Source organism: Rana temporaria, chromosome 4, assembly GCF_905171775.1.
Source record: "Rana temporaria chromosome 4, aRanTem1.1, whole genome shotgun sequence".
NCBI classification, from domain to species: Eukaryota; Metazoa; Chordata; class Amphibia; order Anura; family Ranidae; genus Rana; species Rana temporaria.
This window is the reverse complement of record NC_053492.1, coordinates 58923495-58949167: the sequence shown is the minus strand read 5'-3', so window position 1 is coordinate 58949167 and position 25673 is coordinate 58923495. Positions and strand designations below refer to the sequence as shown.

Genomic DNA, 25673 nt, shown 5'->3' with positions numbered 1-25673 from the left:
GGAGGAATAGTGTCTCGTATCAGTGGGAGGAATAGTGCCTCGTATCAGTGGAAGGAATAGTGCCTTGTATCAGTGGGAGGAATAGTGCCTCGTATCAGTGGGAGGAATAGTGCCTCCTATCAGTGGGAGGAATAGTGTCTCATATCAGTGGAAGGAATAGTGCCTCGTATCAGTGGGAGGAATAGTGCCTTGTATCAGTGGGAGGAATAGTGCCTCGTATCAATGGGAGGAAGAGTGCCTCGTATCAGTGGGAGGAATAGTGCCTCGTATCAGTGGGAGGAATAGTGCCTCGTATCAGTGGGAGGAATAGTGCCTTGTATCAGTGGGAGGAATAGTGCCTCGTATCAGTGGAAGGAATAGTGCCTCGTATCAGTGGGAGGAATAGTGCCTCGTATCAGTGGAAGGAATAGTGCCTCGTATCAGTGGGAGGAATAGTGTCTCGTATCAGTGGGAGGAATAGTGCCTTGTATCAGTGGGAGGAATAGTGCCTCGTATCAATGGGAGGAAGAGTGCCTCGTATCAGTGGGAGGAATAGTGTCTCGTATCAGTGGAAGGAATAGTGCCTTGTATCAGTGGGAGGAATAGTGCCTCGTATCAGTGGGAGGAATAGTGTCTCGTATCAATGGGAGGAATAGTGCCTCGTATCAGTGGGAGGAATAGTGCCTCGTATTAATGGGAGGAATAGTGCCTCGTATCAGTGGGAGGAATAGTGCCTCGTATCAGTGGAAGGAATAGTGCCTTGTATCAGTGGGAGGAATAGTGCCTCGTATCAGTGGGAGGAATAGTGCCTCCTATCAGTGGGAGGAATAGTGTCTCATATCAGTGGAAGGAATAGTGCCTCGTATCAGTGGGAGGAATAGTGCCTCGTATCAGTGGAAGGAATAGTGCCTTGTATCAGTGGGAGGAATAGTGCCTCGTATCAATGGGAGGAAGAGTGCCTCGTATCAGTGGGAGGAATAGTGCCTCGTATCAGTGGGAGGAATAGTGCCTCGTATCAGTGGGAGGAATAGTGCCTTGTATCAGTGGGAGGAATAGTGCCTCGTATCAGTGGGAGGAATAGTGCCTCGTATCAGTGGAAGGAATAGTGCCTCGTATCAGTGGGAGGAATAGTGCCTCGTATCAGTGGAAGGAATAGTGCCTCGTATCAGTGGGAGGAATAGTGCCTCGTATCAGTGGGAGGAATAGTGCCTTGTATCAGTGGGAGGAATAGTGCCTCGTATCAATGGGAGGAAGAGTGCCTCGTATCAGTGGGAGGAATAGTGTCTCATATCAGTGGAAGGAATAGTGCCTTGTATCAGTGGGAGGAATAGTGTCTCGTATCAATGGGAGATATAGTGCCTCGTATCAGTGGGAGGAATAGTGCCTCGTATTAATGGGAGGAATAGTGCCTCGTATCAATGGGAGGAATAGTGGCTCGTATCAATGGAAGGAATAGTGCCTCGTATCAGTGGAAGGAATAGTGCCTTGTATCAGTGGGAGGAATAGTGCCTCGTATCAATGGGAGATATAGTGCCTCGTATCAGTGGGAGGAATAGTGCCTCGTATTAATGGGAGGAATAGTGCCTCGTATCAATGGGAGGAAGAGTGCCTCGTATCAGTGGGAGGAATAGTGTCTCATATCAGTGGAAGGAATAGTGCCTTGTATCAGTGGGAGGAATAGTGTCTCGTATCAATGGGAGATATAGTGCCTCGTATCAGTGGGAGGAATAGTGCCTCGTATTAATGGGAGGAATAGTGGCTCGTATCAATGGGAGGAATAGTGGCTCGTATCAATGGAAGGAATAGTGCCTCGTATCAGTGGGATCAATAGTGCCTCGTATCAGTGGGAGGAATAGTGCCTCATATTAATGGGAGAAATAGTGCCTTGTATCAGTGGGAGGAATAGTGTCTCGTATCAATGGGAGGAATAGTGCCTCGTATCAGTGGGAGGAATAGTGCCTCGTATTAATGGGAGGAATAGTGGCTCGTATCAATGGGAGGAATAGTGCCTCGTATCAGTGGGAGGAATAGTGCCTCGTATCAGTGGGAGGAATAGTGCCTCGTATCAGTGGGAGGAATAGTGCCTCGTATCAGTGGGAGGAATAGTGCCTCGTATCAGTGGGAGGAATAGTGCCTCGTATCAGTGGGAGGAATAGTGCCTTGTATCAGTGGGAGGGATAGTGCCTCGTATCAGTGGGAGGAATAGTGCCTCGTATCAGTGGGAGGAATAGTGAATGAATGAATGAATGAATGAAAAAACTTATATAGCGCGGCACATGCGAACTGAATCGCTTCTGGGCGCTTGATGTTTCGTGTCTCATGACATCAAAAGAGCAGAGTTTTGATCTGTCTTCTGAAAGTCAGGTGGTTTTCCTCCAACCGAATGCTGGTTGGTAAAGCGTTCCATAGTCTAGGACCCTGAAAAGCAAACCTTCTTTCTCCTTTGGACTTGTATTTGGTTTTTGGCACCTTGACCAGATTTTGGTCAGTGGATCGCAGAACGCGATTAGAATTGTGAGGTTCTATCTTGTCGCAAAGATATTGCGGCGCCTTCCCATGGATGCACTTATGTGTCAGGCAGAGTGCTTTAAATACAATTCTGTCTTTTACTGGCAGCCAGTGAAGGGATCTCAGCGAAGGTGAGATTGATTCCCATGTCCTTTTCCCAGTCACCAGTCTGGCGGCCGTATTCTGTACGACTTGCAGACGAGCGATTTGGTACTTTGGGAGCCCGAGGTAAAGGGCGTTAGCATAGTCCAGTCTGGAATTCACGATTGTTCCCACCACGACTGCTACGTCTTCTTTGGGGATAAATGGAATAAGTCTGCGTAGTAGGCGCAACAAATGGTGCGATCCGCTGACTACTGACCCTATTTGTGCGTCCATTGTCATGAAGGTGTCAAAAATGACTCCTAGACTTTTGACTTTGGAGCTAGGGGTGATGATTTGGCCCAGAATGGGCGGCGGTGTCCAGGTTGTTGCCAGTTGACTCTTTCGGCTGGCGTGAAACATAAGAAGTTCTGTTTTGGAACTGTTGAGTTTAAGATAACTCTTAGTCATCCAGTTTTCTATTGAAGAGAGACATTTCTCTAAACTGAGATGATGATCCTTTTTGTTGCAGATGCGAAAATACAGTTGCGTATCGTCTGCATAAGAGTGATAGAGTAGTTCTTGGCTACTGATAATATCAAAGAGAGGGCGAAGATAGATGTTGAAAGGCACCGGCGACAGGGGGGATCCTTGGGGGACTCCACATGGCACCGTGCGTTTTTCCGACGTGAAAGATCCCAGTTTCACTGTTTGTGATCGGTTTTCAAGAAAGGAGGAAAACCATGGTAAATCACCTTCTGCGATTCTGGCTACCTCGGCCAGTCGCATCAGTAACATTTTGTGGTCTACTGTGTCAAAGGCTGCGCTTAGGTCCAGCAGAACCAGGAGACAGGATTCTCCCTCGTCTGCGGCCTCGAGGGCATCGTCCCATATTTTGAGTAAGGCCGTTTCTGTCCCGTGTCCGGGACGGAAACCTGATTGAAATGGATCGAGTAGATTGTGGGTATCCAGATGCTGTTGCAGCTGTTGTACCACTACTTTCTCCATTATCTTGGAGAGAACATTTAGGCCTGTTATGGGGCGGCGGTGAGTTGGGTCCTTGGGATCCAAGTTAGGTTTTTTCAGGATGGGCTGGATTGTGCCCTCTTTCAGCAGGGATGGCACTATGCCTTCCTTAAATGACTGATTTATAAGCTGTGTGATGGGAGGCGCCAGAATGTCGGCGCATTCCTTCAGCAGCTTGGTGGGAATGATGTCATTGGGTGCTGTGCTGTTCCGCAACGCACCAATGATATTTTTGGTGGTATCGATGGAGATGGGTTCCAGAGTGAACTTAGTTGATTGTAGAAGGTTTCTGTTGGTGTTTTGTAGTTGATTGAAGAGGGGGCTGAGGGGGGTATTATTTTGCAGAATACTTACCCGGATTCTTTCGATTTTGTCGATGAAGAAATCCGATAGTTCATTACAGAACTCTTGGGTGTCTGAATTGGGGACTTCAAGACATCCCGGATTCATGGTCTGGGTGACCATCTTGAATAATTCTCGGGGGCGGTTCATGGCGCTGTTAATCGTCATAGAAAAATGATGTTTCTTTGCTTTGAAGATTTCTTTATGATATTGTGTTGTTATTGCCTTGTAGATGATGAGGTGATCTTCTGAAGGGCTTCTTTTCCAGGCGGCTTCCGCCCTTCTGCGCTCTTGCTTCAGTAGGGACAGCTGGTTGTTGAACCAGCCGGACTTTTTTTTCCGGATGCGGACTTTGCGTTTCGGGGGTACTAAGTCGGCTGATTGTAGCAGAGCGGCATTTATGGCATCCAGTGTATCTGAAGCTGTTAACTGAGGATGAATAGTTTCGATTCGGTTTCCCAAGGTAGATTTGAAGAGTTCCGAATGGAGCTTCTTCTGAGATCTAGCCCAGTGTATTGTCACCGGCTTGGGTGCTTTTATCACTGGTGGAATTTTGGAAATTATGAAACTAATTGCATGGTGGTCTGTCCATGGCAAAGGTTCATTTCCCAAAATGTTTATTTTCAGATTTTGTCTGAAAATTAGGTCGAGTGTGTGACCTGAAGCATGCGTGGGTCCGCATATAAGTTGCTGTAGTCCTAATCCTTCCAGGTGATCGATGCAGGCATCCACAATGGGATCCTGTGAGGAGTTGGCCCACAGATTGAAGTCCCCGAGCAGCAAAAGGTGTTTGCTGTTAAGGGTATAAGTGGATATGAACTCCGTTAATGATGGTAGAAGCTGCGATTTTGGCCCAGGTGGCCTATAGCAGAGGAGAATGTGAACAGTCTCCTGGGGGTTAGTTTGAAGTTGAAGAGTAAGGGTTTCCATAAATGGAAGAGGATTTTGAAGGACCGGCTTAGTGATTGCAATATGAAACTTATGGATCACCGCCAGGCCTCCTCCTCTTTGCCCTATTCTGTTTTCCGTTATAATGCGATAGTTTTCTGGCACCAATTCTCCGAGAATGGTGTTGCAGTCGTCTGAAAGCCAGCTTTCTGTGATAAAGAGGCAGTCTAGATCGTTTTGTAGTAAGAAATCGTGGATTTCTGATCGGTGTTTTACTGCCGATCTTGTGTTGATCAAAGCACATGATATGTGCTTGAGCTGGGTTAAATGGTTGAAATTTTTGATGGTCGATCGTTGATCGAATCTCAAAAGTTGGTCTATTTTTAAGGCCTTTTTGGTGACGGCTGGTAATACTGTTGCGAATTGTCTCAGACCCCAAATAGTTTCTGCAGAGTATCGCAGTTTAACCATTGTTGCCAGTCACCGGGGGGGGGGGGATTAATTGCAATAGAGGGAAGATTCGCTGAATCCTCTCGCTTGGCCTTGGTCCAGAGGAAGGCAAAAAAAACCCTGGCAGTGCTAAGCCAATTTGCTGCCGCAGGGAAAAAAATTCCTTCCTGATCCCTGAAAGGCGATCGGACGAAACCCTGGATCAAGTACTGTTTGGAATGGGGGGAAGGGGGGGAAGAAGGGTGTCACTGTAGCTGAGGAGTACCAAGATGGCCACCGACCGGGCCACAGGCCTCAGGTTTGGGGGCTGTTTGGCTTGGTGGGTATGAGCTGGTTGTTAATCCAGGGGAGGATGGGATCCTCCAGGGATAGGGGGATGATCCCTGACAATTCCAGGAAAATTTCCAGGCTGTCAGTGCTCCTTTTTGCAGCGCACCGCTAGGCCGCGGCTGAAGCCGCGGTCTTTCCTAATTGCGGTGGCCGCGAATAAGGCCTGGTCTGGCGCGGATGCAGGAAAGAGCCGCAGATCGCCAGAAAAAAGCGCTGCTATGCGCGGCGGGTGGCCGGGGTGATTATGGGTGACTGATTGGGGTGCATGTGGCTCTAAGAGAAGGTAAACAGCCACAATTTGGATCGCTGGAGTGGCTGTCCTGAAAAGGACGGTCACTAGCGATTCCTGGGGGTGGAAAGATGGCCCTGAAAGACAGGGTCTTACCTGAAGAGAGGGGCCCACGAAGGGAAGGAAGGAGCTGGTCCTATGGGCTGCAAGTTGATTCATGCAGCAAAGATTGTAGGAGCCTGCCTGTCTGCGGTATCTAGCTGGCTATCTGTCTGGTCCCTGGAGAGAGCAGACTCGTCGGGAAGCATCCTACTCCCTCACTGAACTGACACTGACTGATTATCCAGCTAAGCCTTGTCAGCTGTGATGAGCTTCGTATCAGTGCCTCAGCTTCGTATAGTGCCTCGTATCAGTGGGAGGAATAGTGCCTCGTATCAATGGGAGGAATAGTGCCTCGTATCAGTGGAAGGAATAGAGCCTCGTATCAGTGGGAGGAATAGTGCCTCGTATCAGTGGGAGGAATAGTGCCTTGTATCAGTGGGAGGAATAGTGCCTTGTATCAGTGGGAGGGATAGTGCCTCGTATCAGTGGGAGGAATAGTGCCTCGTATCAGTGGGAGGAATAGTGCCTTGTATCAGTGGGAGGAATAGTGCCTTGTATCAGTGGGAGAAATAGTGCCTCGTATCAGTGGGAGGAATAGTGCCTCGTATCAGTGGGAGGAATACTGTCTCGTATCAGTGGGAGGAATAGTGCCTCGTATCAGTGGAAGGAATAGTGCCTCATATCAGTGGAAGGAATAGTGTCTCGTATCAGTGGGAGGAATAGTGTCTCGTATCAGTGGGAGGAATAGTGCCTCGTATCAGTGGGAGGAATAGTGTCTCGTATCAGTGGGAGGAATAGTGCCTCGTATCAATGGGAGAAATAGTGCCTCGTATCAGTGGGAGGAATAGTGCCTCGTATCAATGGGAGGAATAATGCCTCGTATCAATGGGAGGAATAGTGTCTCGTATCAATGGGAGGAATAGTGTCTCGTATCAATGGGAGATATAGTGCCTCGTATCAGTGGGAGGAATAGTGCCTCGTATCAGTGGGAGGAATAGTGCCTCGTATCAGTGGGAGGAATAGTGCCTCGTATCAGTGGGAGGAATAGTGCCTCGTATCAGTGGAAGGAATAGTGCCTCGTATCAGTGGGAGGAATAGTGCCTTGTATCAGTGGAAGGAATAGTGCCTTGTATCAGTGGGAGGAATAGTGCCTCGTATCAGTGGAAGGAATAGTGCCTCGTATCAGTGGGAGGAATAGTGCCTCGTATCAGTGGGAGGAATAGTGCCTCGTATCAGTGGAAGGAATAGTGCCTCGTATTAATGGGAGGAATAGTGGCTCGTATCAATGGGAGGAATAGTGCCTCGTATCAGTGGAAGGAATAGTGCCTCGTATCAGTGGAAGGAATAGTGCCTCATATCAGTGGGAGGAATAGTGTCTCGTATTAATGGGAGAAATAGTGCCTCGTATCAGTGGGAGGAATAGTGCCTCGTATCAGTGGGAGGAATAGTGTCTCGTATCAATGGGAGGAATAGTGTCTCGTATCAATGGGAGGAATAGTGCCTCGTATCAGTGGAAGGAATAGTGCCTCGTATCAGTGGGAGGAATAGTGTCTCGTATCAGTGGAAGGAATAGTGTCTCGTATCAGTGGGAGGAATAGTGTCTCGTATCAGTGGAAGGAATAGTGCCTCGTATCAGTGGGAGGAATAGTGCCTCCTATCAGTGGGAGGAATAGTGTCTCATATCAGTGGAAGGAATAGTGCCTCGTATCAGTGGGAGGAATAGTGCCTCGTATCAGTGGGAGGAATAGTGCCTCGTATCAGTGGAAGGAATAGTGCCTCGTATCAGTGGGAGGAATAGTGCCTTGTATCAGTGGAAGGAATAGTGCCTTGTATCAGTGGGAGGAATAGTGCCTCGTATCAGTGGGAGGAATAGTGCCTCGTATCAGTGGGAGGAATAGTGCCTCATATCAGTGGGAGGAACAGTGCCTCGTATCAGTGGGAGGAATAGTGCCTCGTATCAGTGGGAGGAATAGTGTCTCGTATCAGTGGGAGGAATAGTGCCTCATATCAGTGGGAGGAACAGTGCCTCGTATCAGTGGGAGGAATAGTGCCTCGTATCAGTGGGAGGAATAGTGTCTCGTATCAGTGGGAGGAATAGTGCCTCGTATCAGTGGGAGGAATAGTGCCTCGTATCAGTGGAAGGAATAGTGCCTCATATCAGTGGGAGGAATAGTGTCTCGTATCAGTGGGAGGAATAGTGCCTCATATCAGTGGGAGGAACAGTGCCTCGTATCAGTGGGAGGAACAGTGCCTCGTATCAGTGGGAGGAATAGTGCCTCGTATCACTTTAAATTGCACAATTTCAAAGCCGCATGTCAGTGCAACTTCAGGTGCGACTTGGCTGACATCTCTGCGACTTCATGCACAGATATCTATGCATGCTGCACCTGAAATATGCAAAGGTAGTGCAGGAACTACTATTTCAAATCAGTGCAGCACCGCAAAGTTGGCGTTGCACCGATTTGAACACTTCCATTGCCGACAATAGTGGGCAACTTGTAATGCGATTTGACAGGTCAAATCTCATGACAAGTTGCACCAGTGTGAACGTGGGCGGAAGGAAAAGCACTGCAAAAATCTATTGGTAAGTAACACAGTAACAGATCACTAGCAATGTGACATACTGTAGCAATTCTGTTACAAATAATGGAGCATTTTCAGATATTACTGCAACAAAGTTGCACATTCTGATATTTCTCAGCAGCTGTAATAAACATATACCTTTGTATTGTAGAACCACTGAGGACGGCTATTAACAGATACAAGAAGGCTGCTGATGATTTGGAAGGAACGATTAAGAATTTAAAGAAGTCAGATAAAACGTAAGTACATGGCTATCTAGGGGAGTGTGGTCTTCGGGGTAACACAAGAAGTTGAGTCTTCAGTGTTACAAAATGTAAAAGGGTCAACTATAAGAGCCTGTGACCAGAGCATGTAAGTGAGGCCCTGGTTTGCCGCCAGCAACAACCATGCTGGTCAAGGGCCCCTTCTCTTTCTCGGGAACGAGATATGGTACACACACTCTGCCATCTTTGGTTACTCTAATTCAGGCATCTCCAAAGTTCCGCTTTTGAACGGCCCGCCGGGTTATTTAGACATATATATTTTTTGTGGCCCCCGATGATCTCCCAGCGCCAGGGCCACAAAAGATGTATATGCCTTGGAACGGGACAGGGAGGAGGCAGGACGAGCGCCGTCGCCATACACACACAGGAACATTTCCTGTTTACTGGCGGCCTCTCTAATAGAAAGTCCTGCGCTGCCATTGGACGACTGTTCTGTCCATCAAAGGAGGCGGGACTTTTTATTAAAGAGGCCGCTGTGTAAACAGGAGATTCTTCTGTAATATATTTTTGGCACTCGTGAGTGCATTCCTGGCAATGGTGCTGCATTCCTGGCAAATTTGTTGCTGTATTCCTGGCAAATAGTGCTGCATTCCTGGCATATATGGTGCTGCATTCCTGGCAATGGTGGGTGAATTCCTGGCAATGGTGGGTGCATTCGTGGCAATGGTGGGTGCATTCGTTGCAATGGTGAGTACATTTGTGGCAATGGTGAGGCTACATTCATGGCAATGGTGGGTCTGCAGATGGGCACTTGTGAGGCTGCAGATGGGCACTGACCCTTATTTTGCTTCACAGTTCTTTATAACATTTTTAATTGTTTTAACTGAAACTTTGCTCTTAAAGTGAAGGCGTGTGTTATACGCCAATAGATACGGTATATCCAAATAACACGCCCAAGCTCATCTCTTTACTCACACACAGCCACAAAGGCAAGAGAATTCTTGTTGGGCAGTGTATTAGTTGCTCAGAGGAACACACTTAGACCAAATTTTAATGGTTCAAAGAATGTCAGGCAAAATGGTCGGCCCTCACGCATGTTCACTTCATCAAATCTGGCCCTCTCTGAAAAAAGTTTAGACACCCCTGCTCTAATTCTTCAGGTTTAAGACCCACCTCCAGAGATGGGGAATGCCCTTATGTTCAGCTTTTCAATTAGTTTACAATAGCAGAAATATATGCTGTAAACAGTCACCACCTTTACCTCCACAGACCCGACATCCATAATTCTGCACAGTACAAGTCCAACAATTATATCAGATAGCCACCCAACTCTTCCGTTGTCCTCTCTGCAGGTTCCCCTCTAAGTGGGTTTTCCAACCGGACCTGTTATGGGCCTACCCCACAGGGTTGACATATTAAGACTACAAGCTCAAATGTCAGTATACTAGAGGTAGTCTTTTTCCATCGTCATTTCACCCCAGGCTCTTCCAGATCTAGATTATATAGGAAGACTAGCTCCACTCATATCAAGTGGCTTCCCTAAAAGGGGGTACTAACCCCTGCTTACACAAACCCGTCCTTCTCCCCAGTTAACAATTGCACACTCCCACAGTAAGGCATTAAGGCACAACATTATAAAGATTTTAACCACTTCCCGACGGCCGTACGACTTTGTACGGCCGCAGGGTGGTTCTACTTCTCTGGGAGGCCATCTTTATACGGCCTCCGCTCCTCCTGGCCACTGGGGGGCACGCGAGCACGCCCACCGCATCACTGGAATGCCGATGTGCGTGCCTGGCGGCCGCGATGTCCGCCAGGCTCCCGCGATCGGCGGTTACACAGACAAGGACGTGGATCTGTGTGTGTAAACACACAGATCCATGTCCTGTCAGGGAGAGAGACGGATCTGTGTCTCTTGTACATAGGGACACAGATCGGTCACCTCCCCCAGTCACCCCCCTCCACCTACAGTTAGTAACACTCACTAAGGTACACATTTAACTCCTCCCTCACCCCCTAGTGTTAACCCCTTCAATGCCAGTCACATTTATACAGTAATTAGTGCATATTTATAGCACTGGTCGCAGTATAAATGTGAATGGTGCCAAAAATGTGTCAAAAGTGTCCGATGTGTCCGCCATAATGTCGCAGTACCGATAAAAATCGCAGATCGCCGCCATTACTAGTAAAAAAAAAAAAATAATAATTCTGTTCCCTATTTTGTAGGCGCTATAACTTTTGCGCAAACCATTCGTTTATTGCGTTTTTTTTTTTTAAACAAAAAACAGTAAAATACGTATCGGCCTAGACTGAGAAAAAAAAATTGAGCTATTTATTTTTTAGCGACAAGTAAAAAATATAATTTTTTTTTTTAAAAATTGTCGCTCTATTTTTGTTTTTAGCGCAAAAAATAAAAACCGCAGAGGTGATCAAATACCACCAAAAGAAAGCTCTATTTGTGGAAAAAAAAGGACGTCAATTTTGTTTGGGAGCCACGTCGCACAATTGTCAGTTAAAGCGACGCAGTGCCGAATCGCAAAAAGTCCTCTGGTCAGGAAGGGGGTTTAAGTGCCCAGTAAGGAAGTGGTTAATAAGTAGGAAGCAAACCTTGCATATGTAATGAGCAAATATGGCTGTGTAAAATCTACATAAAAACAGAATGCAATGATTTGGAAATCTCATAAACCCATATTTTATTCATAATAGAAATGTTTAAACTGAGAAAATGTAAAATGTTAAGAAATTAAATGATGATGACGTGGCTCTTTACCCCTGTGATTGGCTGTGTCCAATCACAGCTGATCACATGTAAACAAGGAAGTGCCATTTATCATATCTTCTCGCATTACATTCACAGAGTGTGAGGTGAGGAGAGCCGATCAGCAGCATCTCCTCACAGGGGAGACCTGTACAGATTATTAGGTCACTGATTATCAGTGCAGCCCGAGCAGTGATGCCAGTCTGTGCCCATCAGTGACATCAATATGTGCCCATCAGTAATGCCAATTTGTGTCCATTAGTGAGGCCGTTCTGTGCCCATCAGTGATGCAAGTCAGTGCTGTCTTTCAGTGCCCATTAGTGCCTGCTCATCAGTGCCACCCAGCTGTGCCACCTATCATTGCCCATAAGTGCCACCTATCAGTACCAATCAGTGCCACCTATAAATGCCCATCAGCGTCACTTATCAGTGCTCATCAGTGCTGCATATCAGTGCCCATCAGTGCCACCTATAAGTGCCCATCAGCGCCGCCTATCAGTGCTCATCAGTAGAGTTGAGCAGACACCTGGATGTTCGGGTTCGGGTCCGAACCCGAACTTTAAAAAAAAAGTTCGGGTTCGGGAACCCGAACTCCGAAACCCCATTGTAGTCAATGGGACACGGACTTTTAGAAAAAAAAATGTGCGGAGGTCCCCGCAAATTCAATAACCAGACCCTTTAGGTCTGGTATGGATATTAAGGGGAACCCCGCCGTCACTCTGCCTCCTCTATATAAGTAATGTCACAGCTTCAGCACGTCATTCGCTGGGCTGTGTCCAGCGATGAGAGGAGGTCGGCGATGCTGCGCTCGGGATGGATGGAGCTTCTCATCGCTGGAGTGGATATCACCCGTCGCTGGATCTTCTCATCGCTGGAGATCACCCGCAGCCGTCGCTGGATCGGGACATCATTGGAGCAGGAAGCCGGGAACGAGTGGATTATCACCGCTGGAGTTTTTTTCTTTTTTCTTTTTTATTAATAAAGGACTTTATTCTACGGTGTGTGTGTTTTTTTTTTTACAAGAATTTACACTTCCTTCGTGAAATGGTAGGGGTACAGTGTACCCCATTACCATTTCACACAGGGGGGGGTCAGGATCTGGGGGTCCCCTTTGTTAAAGGGGTCTTCCAGATTCTGATAAGCCTCCTGCCCGCAGACCCCCACAACCACCGGGCAAGGGTTGTGGGGATGAGACCCTTGTCCCCATCAACATGGGGACATCCTCCCCATGGTGAGGGCATGTGGCCTGGTGCGGTTCAGGAGAGGGGGGGCGCACTCTGTCCCCCCTCTTTTCTGCGGCCAGGTCAACGTGCTCAGATAACGGGTCTGGTTATGGATATTTAGGGGGAACCGCACGTAATTTTTTTTTTTTAATTGCCGGTGGGGTTCCCCTTACTATCCATACCAGACCTAAAGGGTCTGGTTATTGAATTTGCGGGGATCTCCGCGCATTTTTTTTTCCCGAACTCCGATCCCGGACCCGAACTTTTTCCAATTATTCGGGTTCGGGAAAAAACCCAAAGTCCGTACCGAACCCGAACTTTACAGTTCGGGTTCGCTCAACTCTACTCATCAGTGCTGCATATCAGTGTCATCTATCAGTTTGCATCATTGCAGCATATTAGTGCCTCCTCACCAGTGCCACCTCATCAGTACCCTTCAGTGCTGCCTCATCAGTGCCCATCAATGCAGCCTCATCAGTGCACATCAGTGAAGGAGCTACTTATTTACAAAAATTTCTCACATAAACAAAGAAAAAACTTTTTTGTTTTTAACATTTCTGTCTTTTTTCATTTTGTTGCAAAAAAAAAAAAAGCAATGATTAAATACCACCAAAAAAGCTCTATTTGTGAGAAAAGCATGATAAAAAAAATTTGGGTACATTGTTTCAAAAATTAAAAAAAAAATAATATAGCGGATACAATTGGGGCACAAGTGATATTGTAATTGAATGCTATTTAAAATGACCTTTCCTTTTTAATCTGCAGCTCTGTCACTTTATGTAAAATGCAATGCAAAATGGCTACCTGGAGGTGTTCTGTACACAGAATGTGTACAAAACACCCCCCAGAAACATAATTTCTTGCTTGTGTGATTGGCTCCCTGATTTTCCCAGAAGACTGCACTAAGATACAAGTCAGATTTCAGGCATCCCCTGCAACAAAAATTTTATTTTTGGTCAGATACTCCCAATAGGAAATCACGTCTAAGGCTGGGTTCACACCAGTGAGAATTGGATGCGGCTTTTCTAGCATCCAATTTGCATGTCAGGAGATTGTGACCGGCTCTCTATGGAGCCGATTCACACATCTCCGGAGCGGCTCCGATGAGAATTACACAGGAGCCCTTGCGTCTTCTGGTCTGTTTCAGGTCCGAATTCAGCCAAAAATTCAGACCGAAATCGGACCTGAGCCGGTGAACAGGGACGCACCAGACCCCCTGCTGTGAGCGGCTCCTTTGCTCAGTGTGAACCCAGCTTAAAGGGATGCAGGTCCAACAGTTTTCCTCATTAATGCCCTGCAGGTGCAACAGTTGGTTGATAATTATGAAACCACTCCCATTAGACTCACTTCCCACATGGGCACAGACAAACACACAGGTATTTCTTCAGAATAACAAAAGGTAGGAATAATATTTTACATGCCCCATCCCTTTTTATGAGCTGAACACTGGTAAAATTCAGGTATTTGCACTGGATAATTTATAGCGTTTACAAAATAGGGGATAGTTTTATGGCATTTTTATTAATATTTTTTTTTTTACTACTAATGGCAGTGTTCAGCGTTTTTTTTCTTGACTGCGACATTATGACGGACACATCGGACACTTTTGTCAAATTTTTGGGACCATTGTCATTTTCACAGCGAAAAGTGCTATACAATGCACTGATTACTGTGAAAATGACAATGGCAGTGAAGTGGTTAACCACTAGGTGGCGCTAAGGGGTTATGTGTGCCCTAAAGGAGTGATTCTTACTGTAGGGGGGTGTGGCTGTAGGCGTGATGTCACTGATCGTCATTCCCTATATCAGGGAACAGACGATCAGTGTCACTGCCACAGTGAAGAACGGGGAAGGTGTGTTTACACACACCTCTTTCCGTTCTTCAGCTCCTGTGACCGATTGCGGGACACCGGCGGCGATCGGGCCTGCGGGTCTCACGGGCCCGGCCACGGAGCTTCGGACCCAGTCACGTGAGCTGGGCACATATATCTGCAGTGTTTTCTTATCTCTCTTTAAAGCCCTAAGTCCTGTGGCTTTATCCTGCTCCGATCTTCTGTTATCAGTATAATAACGTCTGACAAGTTTTCTGTCAACTGTAATAAAACCAGCTTGAAATTTGTGTCAGGACAGGTGCTATAAATAGATTAGCAAAGAGCTGGTCCATTCACAGCACAGCTCTGCAAGTCTCTGCCTATGAGGAGAGGGGGTGTGTGCTTTTCCTCCAATCAGCTATCTCACAGGGTATGACAAGACTCCCCTTCCCCTGCTGGAACAGGAAGAGAAGATTCTAACAGGATGTGCACTTTCTAAACAGTATATAAAGCTAAAGACAGCAGATAAACATGTGAAACTTATGTAGGAGGATTTGTTTCACCTTGGTGTATCATCTGAGGCTGTTCACTTCACTGGGTATAAGAGAGGGTTTACATCCACTTTAAATATTAGGACTCTTGGCAAAATGTGTGAATGAGCTTGGATGACAGAATGCACACATTACATATGTATTAATGCAGTTGGCAGCTCTTGGATTTACAAAACAAGTCTGTTGTTACTTTCAGGCCTTTGAACATTCGAAGGATTAATGACCAGCTCATGCTCTTGGAACGTGCTTTTATTAATCATCTGGCATTTCCAGACAAGTTGTATTTCAGGTATGGTTTTTTGTTTTTGTTTTAATGAACGGTGCTTTAAACAAACCAATCCTTCATAAAACTACTTAATTACTAAACAAGGACCTGCCTGATTGGATACAAATTGATTGCACTGTTAGGCCCCATGCACACTATTGGGTAGATTCAGTAAGATCGCCGTAACTTTGCGGCGGCGTAGCTTAAGGAATTTAAGCTACGCTGCCGTAAGTTAGCGAGGCAAGTACATGATTCACAATGTACTTGCCTGCTAAGTTACGTCGGCGTAGCCTGAATCGGCGTGCGTAAGGGCGCCTAATTCAAATGTGTTGGGGGGGGGGGCGTGTTTAATGTCAATGAGGCTTGACCTCACATTTTTAAGTTTTTTTTAAAAGTGCGCATGCGCCGGGCGCCTACATTTCCCAGTGTGCATTGCGGCTACGTACGCCGCACGGGCCTATTGATTTTGGCGTGGACGTAAACGACGTAAATCCCGATTCGCGGACGACTAACGCAAACAACGTAAAAATTTCGAATCTCGCGGTGGGAACGGCGGCCATACTTTAACATTGTTATTCCACCTAATAGGTGGAATAACTTTAGGCCTGCTAATGCCTTACGGAAACGGCGTAAATCGACTGCGGCGGCCGGGCGTACATTCGTGAATCGGCGTATAAACTCATTTACATATTCCACGCCGGCCGCAATGGAAGCGCCACCAGGCGGCCATCCAAAATATTGCAACCTAAGATAGGACGGCGCATCTCTGTTTGAGCATACGCTTAAACATAGGTCGGCGTAGATTCTGAGTTAGGTCGGCTTATCTACTAACTCTTACTGAATCTACCTATGGATGTTTAGCCCCATGCCATGGGGTTATAGCCTTTAGCTGGAGGCAGAGGGCACAGGTGTCCCATTCAGCCCCACTGCCAGCAGCCTGTCAAACTCTATGAGAAGATAAAAGTCTGTGTACTGGATGTTCATTCTGCTGCCCTACTGCCCTAAATAGAAGTACCGCTGAGTACACTCCCCAGCCCTGTCCAGAGTTTGAAAGGCTGCTGGCAGTTGGGCTGAATGTGACACCTCTGCCCCCCCCCCCTCCCTCTTAGCTCTGGAACACCATGCATCGGGGCTATATGGGCAGAAGGGGGCCTTTATTGAATGCATTGACCCTGTTGGCAGTGCCAGGTCTGTGTTAAATAGCCATGCTAAGATGAACAGAAAACAGAACTGATTGCAGCATTTCAAAATATGAATTCCTATCACTGCCATAATGTTGTTGTGCATAGAATGGGGAAAGTTTAAATGTTATGTTGGGTTTTTATTAAAGTCTGGGACAAAGTACTAGTCACCAGTATTGCCTGTGGTCTCCATGCAGTTGATCTTTACCCCATTGTTGACTTATGATGCTCTCTACTGTCACCTGATAACTGGTTTGGTGACCTAATTACTAAGAAGCAGAAGGAGAGAGCAGGAAACAAAGAACTGCAGCATGAATGAAGCAGGGTGAACCTTGCACTACAGGTCCTCAGGTAAACCTTGCCCTCCAGCAAGGAGAACAGAGAGCAGCAGAGTAGTGACTCTATCAAATCTCACTCCAATTATTGTAAGACTAGCAGTAAGAGGCAGCAGTGTCTTGGATGATCTCACATTGCAGATATACACCTCTGTCAGGTTTTTATTTAAGTCTGGGACAAAATACTAGTCACCAGCAGGGTTGCCAAACCAAGCCCCCCCCCCCCCCCAAAGTGAAATTTACTGGGTCACTGCATTCCTTTTACATTAGAGTTCCCGCTTAGATCAGGGTCTGCAGCATTGCCCTTGCCACTGAAGGGGGAATCCTGCAGACTCCGATGTAATAGGGAATGCCCAGAACACTGATGTGAATACACTAAGTTAAGGGGGGGGTGGTTACTAATATAGAGGGGAACCTTTATATCAGTGCCCCCTTACATTATTGTATTCACTTACACCTTACATAAGCAAGGCTGCGGACATTGTACAAGAGATGGTCAGAGGCTGCAAACATGGTACAAGAGATGGTCAGAGGCTGTGGACATGATACAGGAGAGGGTCAGAGCCTGCAGACATGATACAGGAGATGGTCAGAGCCTGCGGATATGATACAGGAGATGGTCAGAGACTGAAAACATGGTACAAGAGCTGGTCAGAGGCTGTGGACATGATACAGGAGATGGTCAGAGGCTGTGGATATGATACAGGAGATGGTCAGAGGCTGTGGACATGATACAGGAGATGGTCAGAGGCTGCGGACATGATACAGGAGATGTTCAGAGACTGCGGACATGGTACAAGAGGTAGTCACAGGCTGCAGACATGGTACAAGAGATAGTAAGAGACTGCAGACATGATACAGGAGACGGTCAGAGACTGCATGGACATGTACGTGTCCCCCTCACCCCCTCACAGTAGTTTCCTCCTCTGTCCCCCTTCATATTACCTCTCCACATCAGTGTCCTCCTGCCGTGCCCCTTTCATCTCTCCACAGGGCAACACATTAGTGTCCTCCTCTGCCTGCTTCACCCCCCCCCCCCCGTAATGTCCTCCAACTCCTCCTCTGCCCCATTTTTATTACCCCCTCCGTGCCAGTCCTCACTCCTCCTCTGCTGTGGCAAGGCTCAGTGGCACCGCCAAGAATGAGTGATTTCCATTAAAAAATGGTGCCAGGCTTCCCTTAAATTAACACGCGGTTGGCAACACTGGTCACCAGTATTGACTGTGGTCTCCTTGCAGTTGATCTTTACCCCATTACTCTTCCTCCTCATTGGCTGAGACACAGCAGTGGGCGTCATTGGCTTCTGCTGGTTTGAATCAAACACAGTGAGCCAATGAGGAGAGAAAGGGGGAAGAGCTGCACCGCAGCTCTGTGTCTGAATACACACAAAGCAGTGGCTTGGCTCGGGTGCCCCCAAAGCAAGCTGCTTGCTGTGGGGGCACTCGGCAGGAGAGAGGGGCCAGGAGTGCCAACGAGGGACCCAAGAAAAGGAGGATCTGGTGTGCTCTGTGCAAAACTACTGCACAGAGCAGATAAGTATAACATGTTTGTTATATTTAAATGGAAAAAACAAGACTTTAATATCGTTTTAGGCATTCCTTGTATTACCTACAAAATTTCAAATGTTCACTTTCAGTCCAGGGCCACTCAGGGCTTCCCCACCAAAGAGGACAATGGTGGCCCTTAGCACAGGCCCTGGGTCCACTTACAGTATGCGTGGAATTTATCAAAACTGGAGCAACCAGATACTGAAGCAGATGTGCATGGCAACTGTGGTTTTGCACTGCTACTCCAGACTCTGGCTGCTCCATTTTTTTAAAAATTCCCCCCTTATGTCGCCTCGCTCCATTTACCGTGTTATAAGCAATGTACAATGTGAGTGCTCCATATATTCATACTTTTCTCTTGTGTGTCCGACATAGCCACGTCCTCTGGGCCTCCCGAACCTCCAGCGTGGTCACGTTCCCAGGTCTTGCAGATGCCTACCAGACAGCAAAGGAGAGCGATCTGACAGATGACTGGAATCTTGCCCATCACCATCTAACCATCGCCATTCAGGCTGTGGACAATGCAGCTTCAACCCTAGAGGAAGTCACCAATATATGAAACTGACCTAAAAGTGCAAAGTTCTTACTACTGGTAGCACATTTCATTTTTCATCCAAAAACATTTCAGCACCACACAGGTCAACCAAACATGACCGTCAATAAAATTCAAACAAAAATGCTCTATTCAGCATAATGGCACAGAAATGTTAATACAATGGCATAATTAGCAATGCCAATGGGGTACTGATTGTACTGTAGAAGGTTAGCCGGGCTGGTAACCAGCAGGAACTCTCTTATTAATGAAAGCTGCAGCAAAGCCTGTAATGAAGTTTCTGAATCCCTTTATTGGAAGACATGGATACTGATGCAGGGAGTTCTATTTTGGATAAACCACACTTATATCATGGCTGCTGTGCTGCCCAGACCCAGCCGAAACACAATGTGCTTCTTTTACTGGTATTCTAGATTTTGTTTTTCGTTCTTCTAAACTTTGCATCCAAAACAATCATTAAACATCAAAACCCTTTAATATTTAGAGTGAGCGTCTTTTTATTAAGTATACTTTTTTTTTTCAATACTTTATTTTTAAAGATTGCCCACAGAGATTACAGAAACACCATAATACAAATGTCCAGAAAAAAAGCGTGATCATACACAACGTAACAATTAGCAGATCAGAACTGGGCTGGAGGTAAAAAGAACATAGGAAAGGGCAACCCAAGGAGCCAGATAATATCGGGTCCCTGAACCCGTATGGCATCTTGCACAGTATCTACTTACTGTAGATATAAAGACACAGTTAAGAAATGAGCCAGAAAGAAAAAAAAAACAAAAGGGGGGGATGGAGACTAGGAAAAGGGGGGGGGGGGGGACCAGTCAATCCGCCATCACACATAGCCCGAAGAAAAGAGAAACCCACGGAACAATTTCTAGAGCTTTTATTTTTTCCCTCCCTTTTTTCATTAGGTGAGGTCAGTAGCTGTAAGGCCCTGTATTCCTCAGAATAAACAAATTTGTGCCAGTAGAACCACTTATTGAGGAATTTTTCACAAACGCCTGTCTCTGTGGCTACCAGATCCTCCATTTCGTTAATGTCAGCAACTTTTTTTAACCACACGGCTATAGATATTGCCTGCGTCTGTTTCCAAAATAGGGGTTGATTTTTGGGTAATACGATGGCCTGTAGAAGGTGGCAGGACCAGAAGACATGGAGACAGGGACGTTGTTAGGTGGCAAAAAGACCAGGGGCTTCAGCCCGAAGCCAGCACCGCGTGGGGGGGGGGGGGGTCGCAGTGGAGTGGCGTGGGGTGCCCTACCTGACACACATACCCTGACCTACGTGTGTGTGATGTGTATGTATGTCTGTGTGTGTATGTATGTCAGGGTGTGTGTATGTATGTCAGTATACACACACACACTGACACAGACACACACACTGACGTGTAAGTCAGTGTGTGTATGTATGTCATTTACACATTCCATGAGATCAGCATGTAAGGAAGCTCTTAGGGTCTTTCAGGGTTGTTTCTGACACATGACCTACATACACCACTGACCTGACCTACATACACTGACATGTCCTACATCCCTTCATTGGTTGCCAGTAGGGTTGCCACCTCATCCCTTTAAAACAGAACACATATTAATTACACAGGTTCTCTGGCTGATTAGGGTGCTGCTAATTAAACTCACTTGGTGCCTTATCGACATTAAATTAGCCCCAGAACCTGTGTAATTACTCTGTGTTCTGTTTTAAAGGGATGAGGTGGCAACCCTAGTTGCCAGTAAAAGACAGAATTGCGTTTAAAGCACTCTGTCTGACGCATAAGTGTATCCATGGGAAGGCCCCACAATATCTATGCGAAAAAATAAAACCTCACAACACTAATCGCATTCTACGATCCGCCAACCAAAATCTGCTCCAGATACCCAAAGCCAAATACAAGTCCAAAGGAGAAAGAAGATTTGCACTCCAAGGTAACAGACTATGGAATGCTTTACCAACCAGCATTCGGTTGGAGGAGAACCACCAGGCCTTCAGAAGAAAGATCAAAACGCATCTCTTTTGATATCAAAGGAGACAGGAACAACGCGCGCCCAGAGGCGATTTAGTTTGCATGTGCTGCTCTATATAAGTTTTTTCACTCACTCACTCACTCACTCACATACACTAACACTGACCTGACCTACATACACAATCACTGACCTACCTCAGCCGTGGTGTGTGGCGCCGTCACGCCCAATGTGCCCCTCATAGAGATGCAGCCAGAGGAGGCTCAAGAGCCGAGGAGGAGAGGAGAGCCGCCAAGCAGGGAGCGGGGATGTGGCGTGGGGCGGTGGGCAGCTGTGGTGTGCGGCGCTGGCGCGCCCAATGTGCCTGTCATACATATGCAGCCAGAGGAGGCTCAGGAGCCCGAGGTAGAGACCCCTTAATACTTAGAGTGAGCTGTGACATGGGGATGTGACATGGCGCGCCGGGCGGCATTGTAATTCCCGCCTTCTGAGCTTCTAGCGCCTCTGATGAACGTCACACGTCCCGCGGTCCCGGATTGGACCAGTGGGACGTCCATCATAGGCGCTGCAGGCTCCAGATGGTGGGATCTGCTGTGTCTCTCGGCCTCACTCGGCGGCGCTCGGCAACAGAATGGTCCCTGCTCGGTGGCGCTCGGGGGTAATAATTTTAAACTGAATGGCCGAGACTCTGGGCTTTTCGGGGCTTCAGTTCCCCCCCTAGCTACCCCCTACCAATGCCACTGCATGGATAAGTGAGCCTGACTCCTCTCCAATAAGTATACTCTTAGATAAGGCCATTTCTATGAATAGGTAGATACCTAGACTGCAATGCAGCGCTTTTCACTAGGACAGAAAGACACAAACACAAGAGTTTCTAAGGCTGCTTTCACATTAAGGCGTGGAGCCGCGGTGACGGTATAGCCGCGCTATTTGTAGCGTGGCTATACCGTCATATTTACCGCGATATTCGGGCGCTAGCGGTGAGGTTTTAACCCCCGCTAGCGGCCGAAAAAGGGTTAATACCGCCCCCGCGTGGTATTACCGCGGTATTACTGCGCTTTCCCATTGATTTCAATGGGAAGGCGCGGTATAGGAGCGGTGAAAACACTGCTCCTATACCGCGGTAAAGATGCGGCTAGCAGGACTTTTGGAGCGCTCCTGCTAGCGCACCGCTTCAATGTGAAAGTCTTCGGGCTTTCACATTAAACACTACAGGGCAGGTTTTTTCATGCGGTATAGCAGCGCTATTTTTAGCGCTGTACCGCATGAAAAACGCCTCAATGTGAAAGGGGCCTTATTCTTCCCTAATTTACTAAATACATGTTTTTTATTTGTAGTCTTTGCCCTTACTTGAGAGATTTCTCATCATTTCCTGTCGAAACAGAAAATGAGGGTTATTATCTGCAAAGGCTCCGCTATTATTCTCTGCTCACACACAACATTATAGGTTGTTTTACTAAAGGCAAATAGCCTGTGCACTCTGCAAGTGCAATTGTCCCAGAGATTAGTAAGGGCCCTTTCACACTGGTGCGTTTTTGCCGCGTTTTTGCGGTAAAAATAGCGCTCATAAAACGCTCATAAAATGCTCCCCATGCCCCCTCCATTGAAATGAATTAAAAACCGCTGTAAAAACGCGGTAAAAACGGAGCGTTAAAATTGCGGTAAAACACTGAGATTTTAGCGCGTTTTTACCATGATTTTACCGCGTTTTTAAGTCATTTCAATGGAGAGGGGCATGGGGAGAGTTTTAATAGCGCTATTTTTACCGCGAAAATGCGGCAAAAACACGGCAAAAACGCACCAGTGTGAAAGGGCCCTTAATGGGGGGAAGTTCTGATGACTTCCACCATTCAATCATGTGCAGGCAAATGCTGTTTTTTATTTACATTTTTCTTGCATGTGATTGGGTATTCTTTGCAAAGTGAAGCTTTGCCTAAATTACTAATTTCTCTAGCAACTGCACAAGTGCACAGTCTATTTGCCTTTAGTAAATCAACCCCAATGTCTGTGTGTCCAGATGTAGCAATTCCTTGTATGGTCTGAGGTCTGTACATTGTAAAGGAAAGCTTGGTCCTTCAACAGGTAATAAAGTCAGGATGCTTGTAAGTAAAGAAGACTCAAGCCAAATTAATTCAAAACGCCATCAATCCAAGAAAACCTAGCACATGAGGTCTTTTTATTTCCATGGGTTAGTTGCAATATTTTTATTAAAATCGTTTTCATCCTTCTATTAAAGATTGTATCACACAGATCTTCTGAAATTATCTTGTGAGTTGTAGTATTATTTTTTTTGTGTTAATCAAAAAGTTTTTATTTACCTGAAATTTGGACAAAATATTAAAATGATGGTAAAATATTGGCAATTTAGCAAAATGTCAGTAGAGTCAGGCCTAGTACACACGAGAGGATTTATCCGCGGATACGGTCCACCGGACCGTTTCCGCGGATAAATCCTCTCAAGGATTTGGATCCGATGGAGTGTACTCACCATCGGATCGAAATCCGCGCCGAAATCCCCTCGCGATGACGTGTCGCGACGTCGGCGTGATGATGACGCGGCGACGTGCGCGACGCTGTCATAAAAGGAATTCCACGCATGCGTCGAATCATTACGACGCATGCGGGGGATCCCTTCGGACGGATTGATCCGGTGAGTCTGTACAGACCAGCGGATCAATCCGTTGGGATGGATTCAAGCGGATAGATTTGAAAGCATGTCTTCAAATTTCTATCCGCTTGAAATCCATCCCAGGGGATAAAAATCTGCGGAAACAGATCCGCTGGATTGTACACACCAGGGGATCTATCCGCTGGAGCCGGTCCGCGGATCAATTCCAGCGGATCGATCCTCTCGTGTGTACGGGGCCTAAGTGAAATGACTGTTTTTTAAAGTAGAACTATGGGAAAAACACTGGGGTAGATTCAGCTAGGTGCGCGCACTGCTACGGCGGCGCAGCGTACCGTAAATTACTGGAGCTACGCTTCATTCACGAAGCATTTGCTCCGTAATTTGCGGCGGCGTTTCGTAACAGGGCCCGGCGTAAGCGCGCGTAATTTAAATGATCCCGTAGGGGGCGTGGATCATTTAAATTGGGCGCGTTCCCGCGTCGAACGTACTGCGAATGCTCCGTCGGGAAAATTTGCCGACGTACATTGCGGTAAATGACGTCACAAGGACGTCATTTGCTTCGACGTGAACGTAAATGGCGTCCAGCGCCATTCACGATTCACTTACGCAAACAACATAAATTTCGAAAATCGCGACGCGGGAACGACGTGTATACTTACCATTGGCTTTGCCTCCTAATAGCAGGAGCAGCCTTACGACGAAAGCGACGAATGTAAACAACGTAAAACACAACCGCCGGGCGCGCGTACGTTTGTGAATCAGCGTGAGTATGCAATTTGCATACTCTACGCTGACAACTACGGGAACGCCACCTAGCAGCCAGCGTCAGAATGCAGCCTAAGATACGACGGCATAAGTCATATCTTAGGCTACAGTCGGCGTATCGAGCTTTCTGAATACAGAAAGTTTATACGCCAGCGCTACTTAGCAATTACGCTGCGTATCTATGGATACGCAGGCGTAATTGCTACCTGAATCTACCCCATTATTTTTTTTCATCTTGGATAGAGTAATGGAGGGTTATAATAACCCCTCTCAGATTTTTTGGCCATCTCTGTCCCATTGGGGAGATTTCCCTTCACTCCCTGTCCCATTGCCAAACAGGAAGTGAGAGGAAATCCCTGAAAATTAAGGCCCCTTTCACATTGAGGAGTTTTTCAGGCGGTAAAGCGCTAAAAATAGCGCTGCTATCCCGCCTGAAAAACTCCTGCCCAGCTACCTCAATGTGAAAGCCGAAGGGCTTTCACACTGAGGCGATGCGCTGGCGGGAGACAAAAAAATCTCCTGTCAGCAGCATCTTTGGAGCGGTGAGAGGAGCGGCATGTATACCGCTCCTTCACCGCTCCTTCCCATTGAAAACAATGGGAACCGCGGCAATACCGCCCGCAATGCGCCTCTATAGAGGCGCATTGCGGGCGATATTAACTCTTTATCGGCCGCTAGCGGGGGTTAATACCGCACCGCTAGCGGCTGATACCCGCGGCAATTCCGGCGGTATAGCGCCACTATTTTTAGCGGCGTTATACCGCCACCGCAGCTCCCGCCCCAGTCTGAAAGGGGCCTAAGGAGATTCCTTGGGGACCCCCAGGTCACCAGAACATGTGTCCCCAGTAAAAGATTTCTCCTCTATTACAAATAGAGAGGGTGCATTTCCTTAATGGGGGCACAGACAGCCAAAAAAAAAAAAAAAAAACTGACAGGGGCTCTAATCCCTCACCACTCCATCCAAAATGTAAAAAAAAGTTTTGCCTATAGCCATACTTTAAGGTGTTTTAATTTGTTCCTGAGGGTTATGGAAGCTTTATTCAACTATGCTGATGTAAAAAAAAAAAGCCCCTTGTTAGCTTTATTATTTCACTGAGTTATTTTTATAGAGACAAAAAAAAACAGACAGTGAAAAAAAGGAAAATTTAAAATCTACTGTACAGTATTAGATCAACTAAAGTACCTTAATAAAAACAATCCTATAAATAAAGGAACAATAGAGGAAGATTTAATAAAACTGATGCACTCAGAATCTGGAGCAGCTGTGCACGATAGCCATTTAGCTTCTAACTTCAGGTTGTTCAATTAACCACTTACCCCCCGGACCATATTGCTGCCCAAAGACCAGAGTACTTTTTGCGATTCGGGACTGCG

At 46.8% G+C, this 25673-nt stretch overlaps 1 protein-coding gene across 1 annotated transcript in view; it reads left to right on the top strand.

Moving 5' to 3' along the window:
* Positions 1-19423, top strand: part of LOC120936236 (aminopeptidase NAALADL1-like) — a 103322-nt gene extending 83899 nt beyond the window's left edge. Inside the window, exons 17-19 of the mRNA XM_040348438.1 lie at positions 8670-8757; positions 15260-15352; positions 18767-19423. Of these exons, the coding sequence (XP_040204372.1) occupies positions 8670-8757; positions 15260-15352; positions 18767-18950 (365 nt within the window). The 3' untranslated portion in view covers positions 18951-19423. The remainder of the gene's footprint in view (positions 1-8669; positions 8758-15259; positions 15353-18766) is intronic.
* Positions 19424-25673: the final 6250 nt, after the last annotated feature.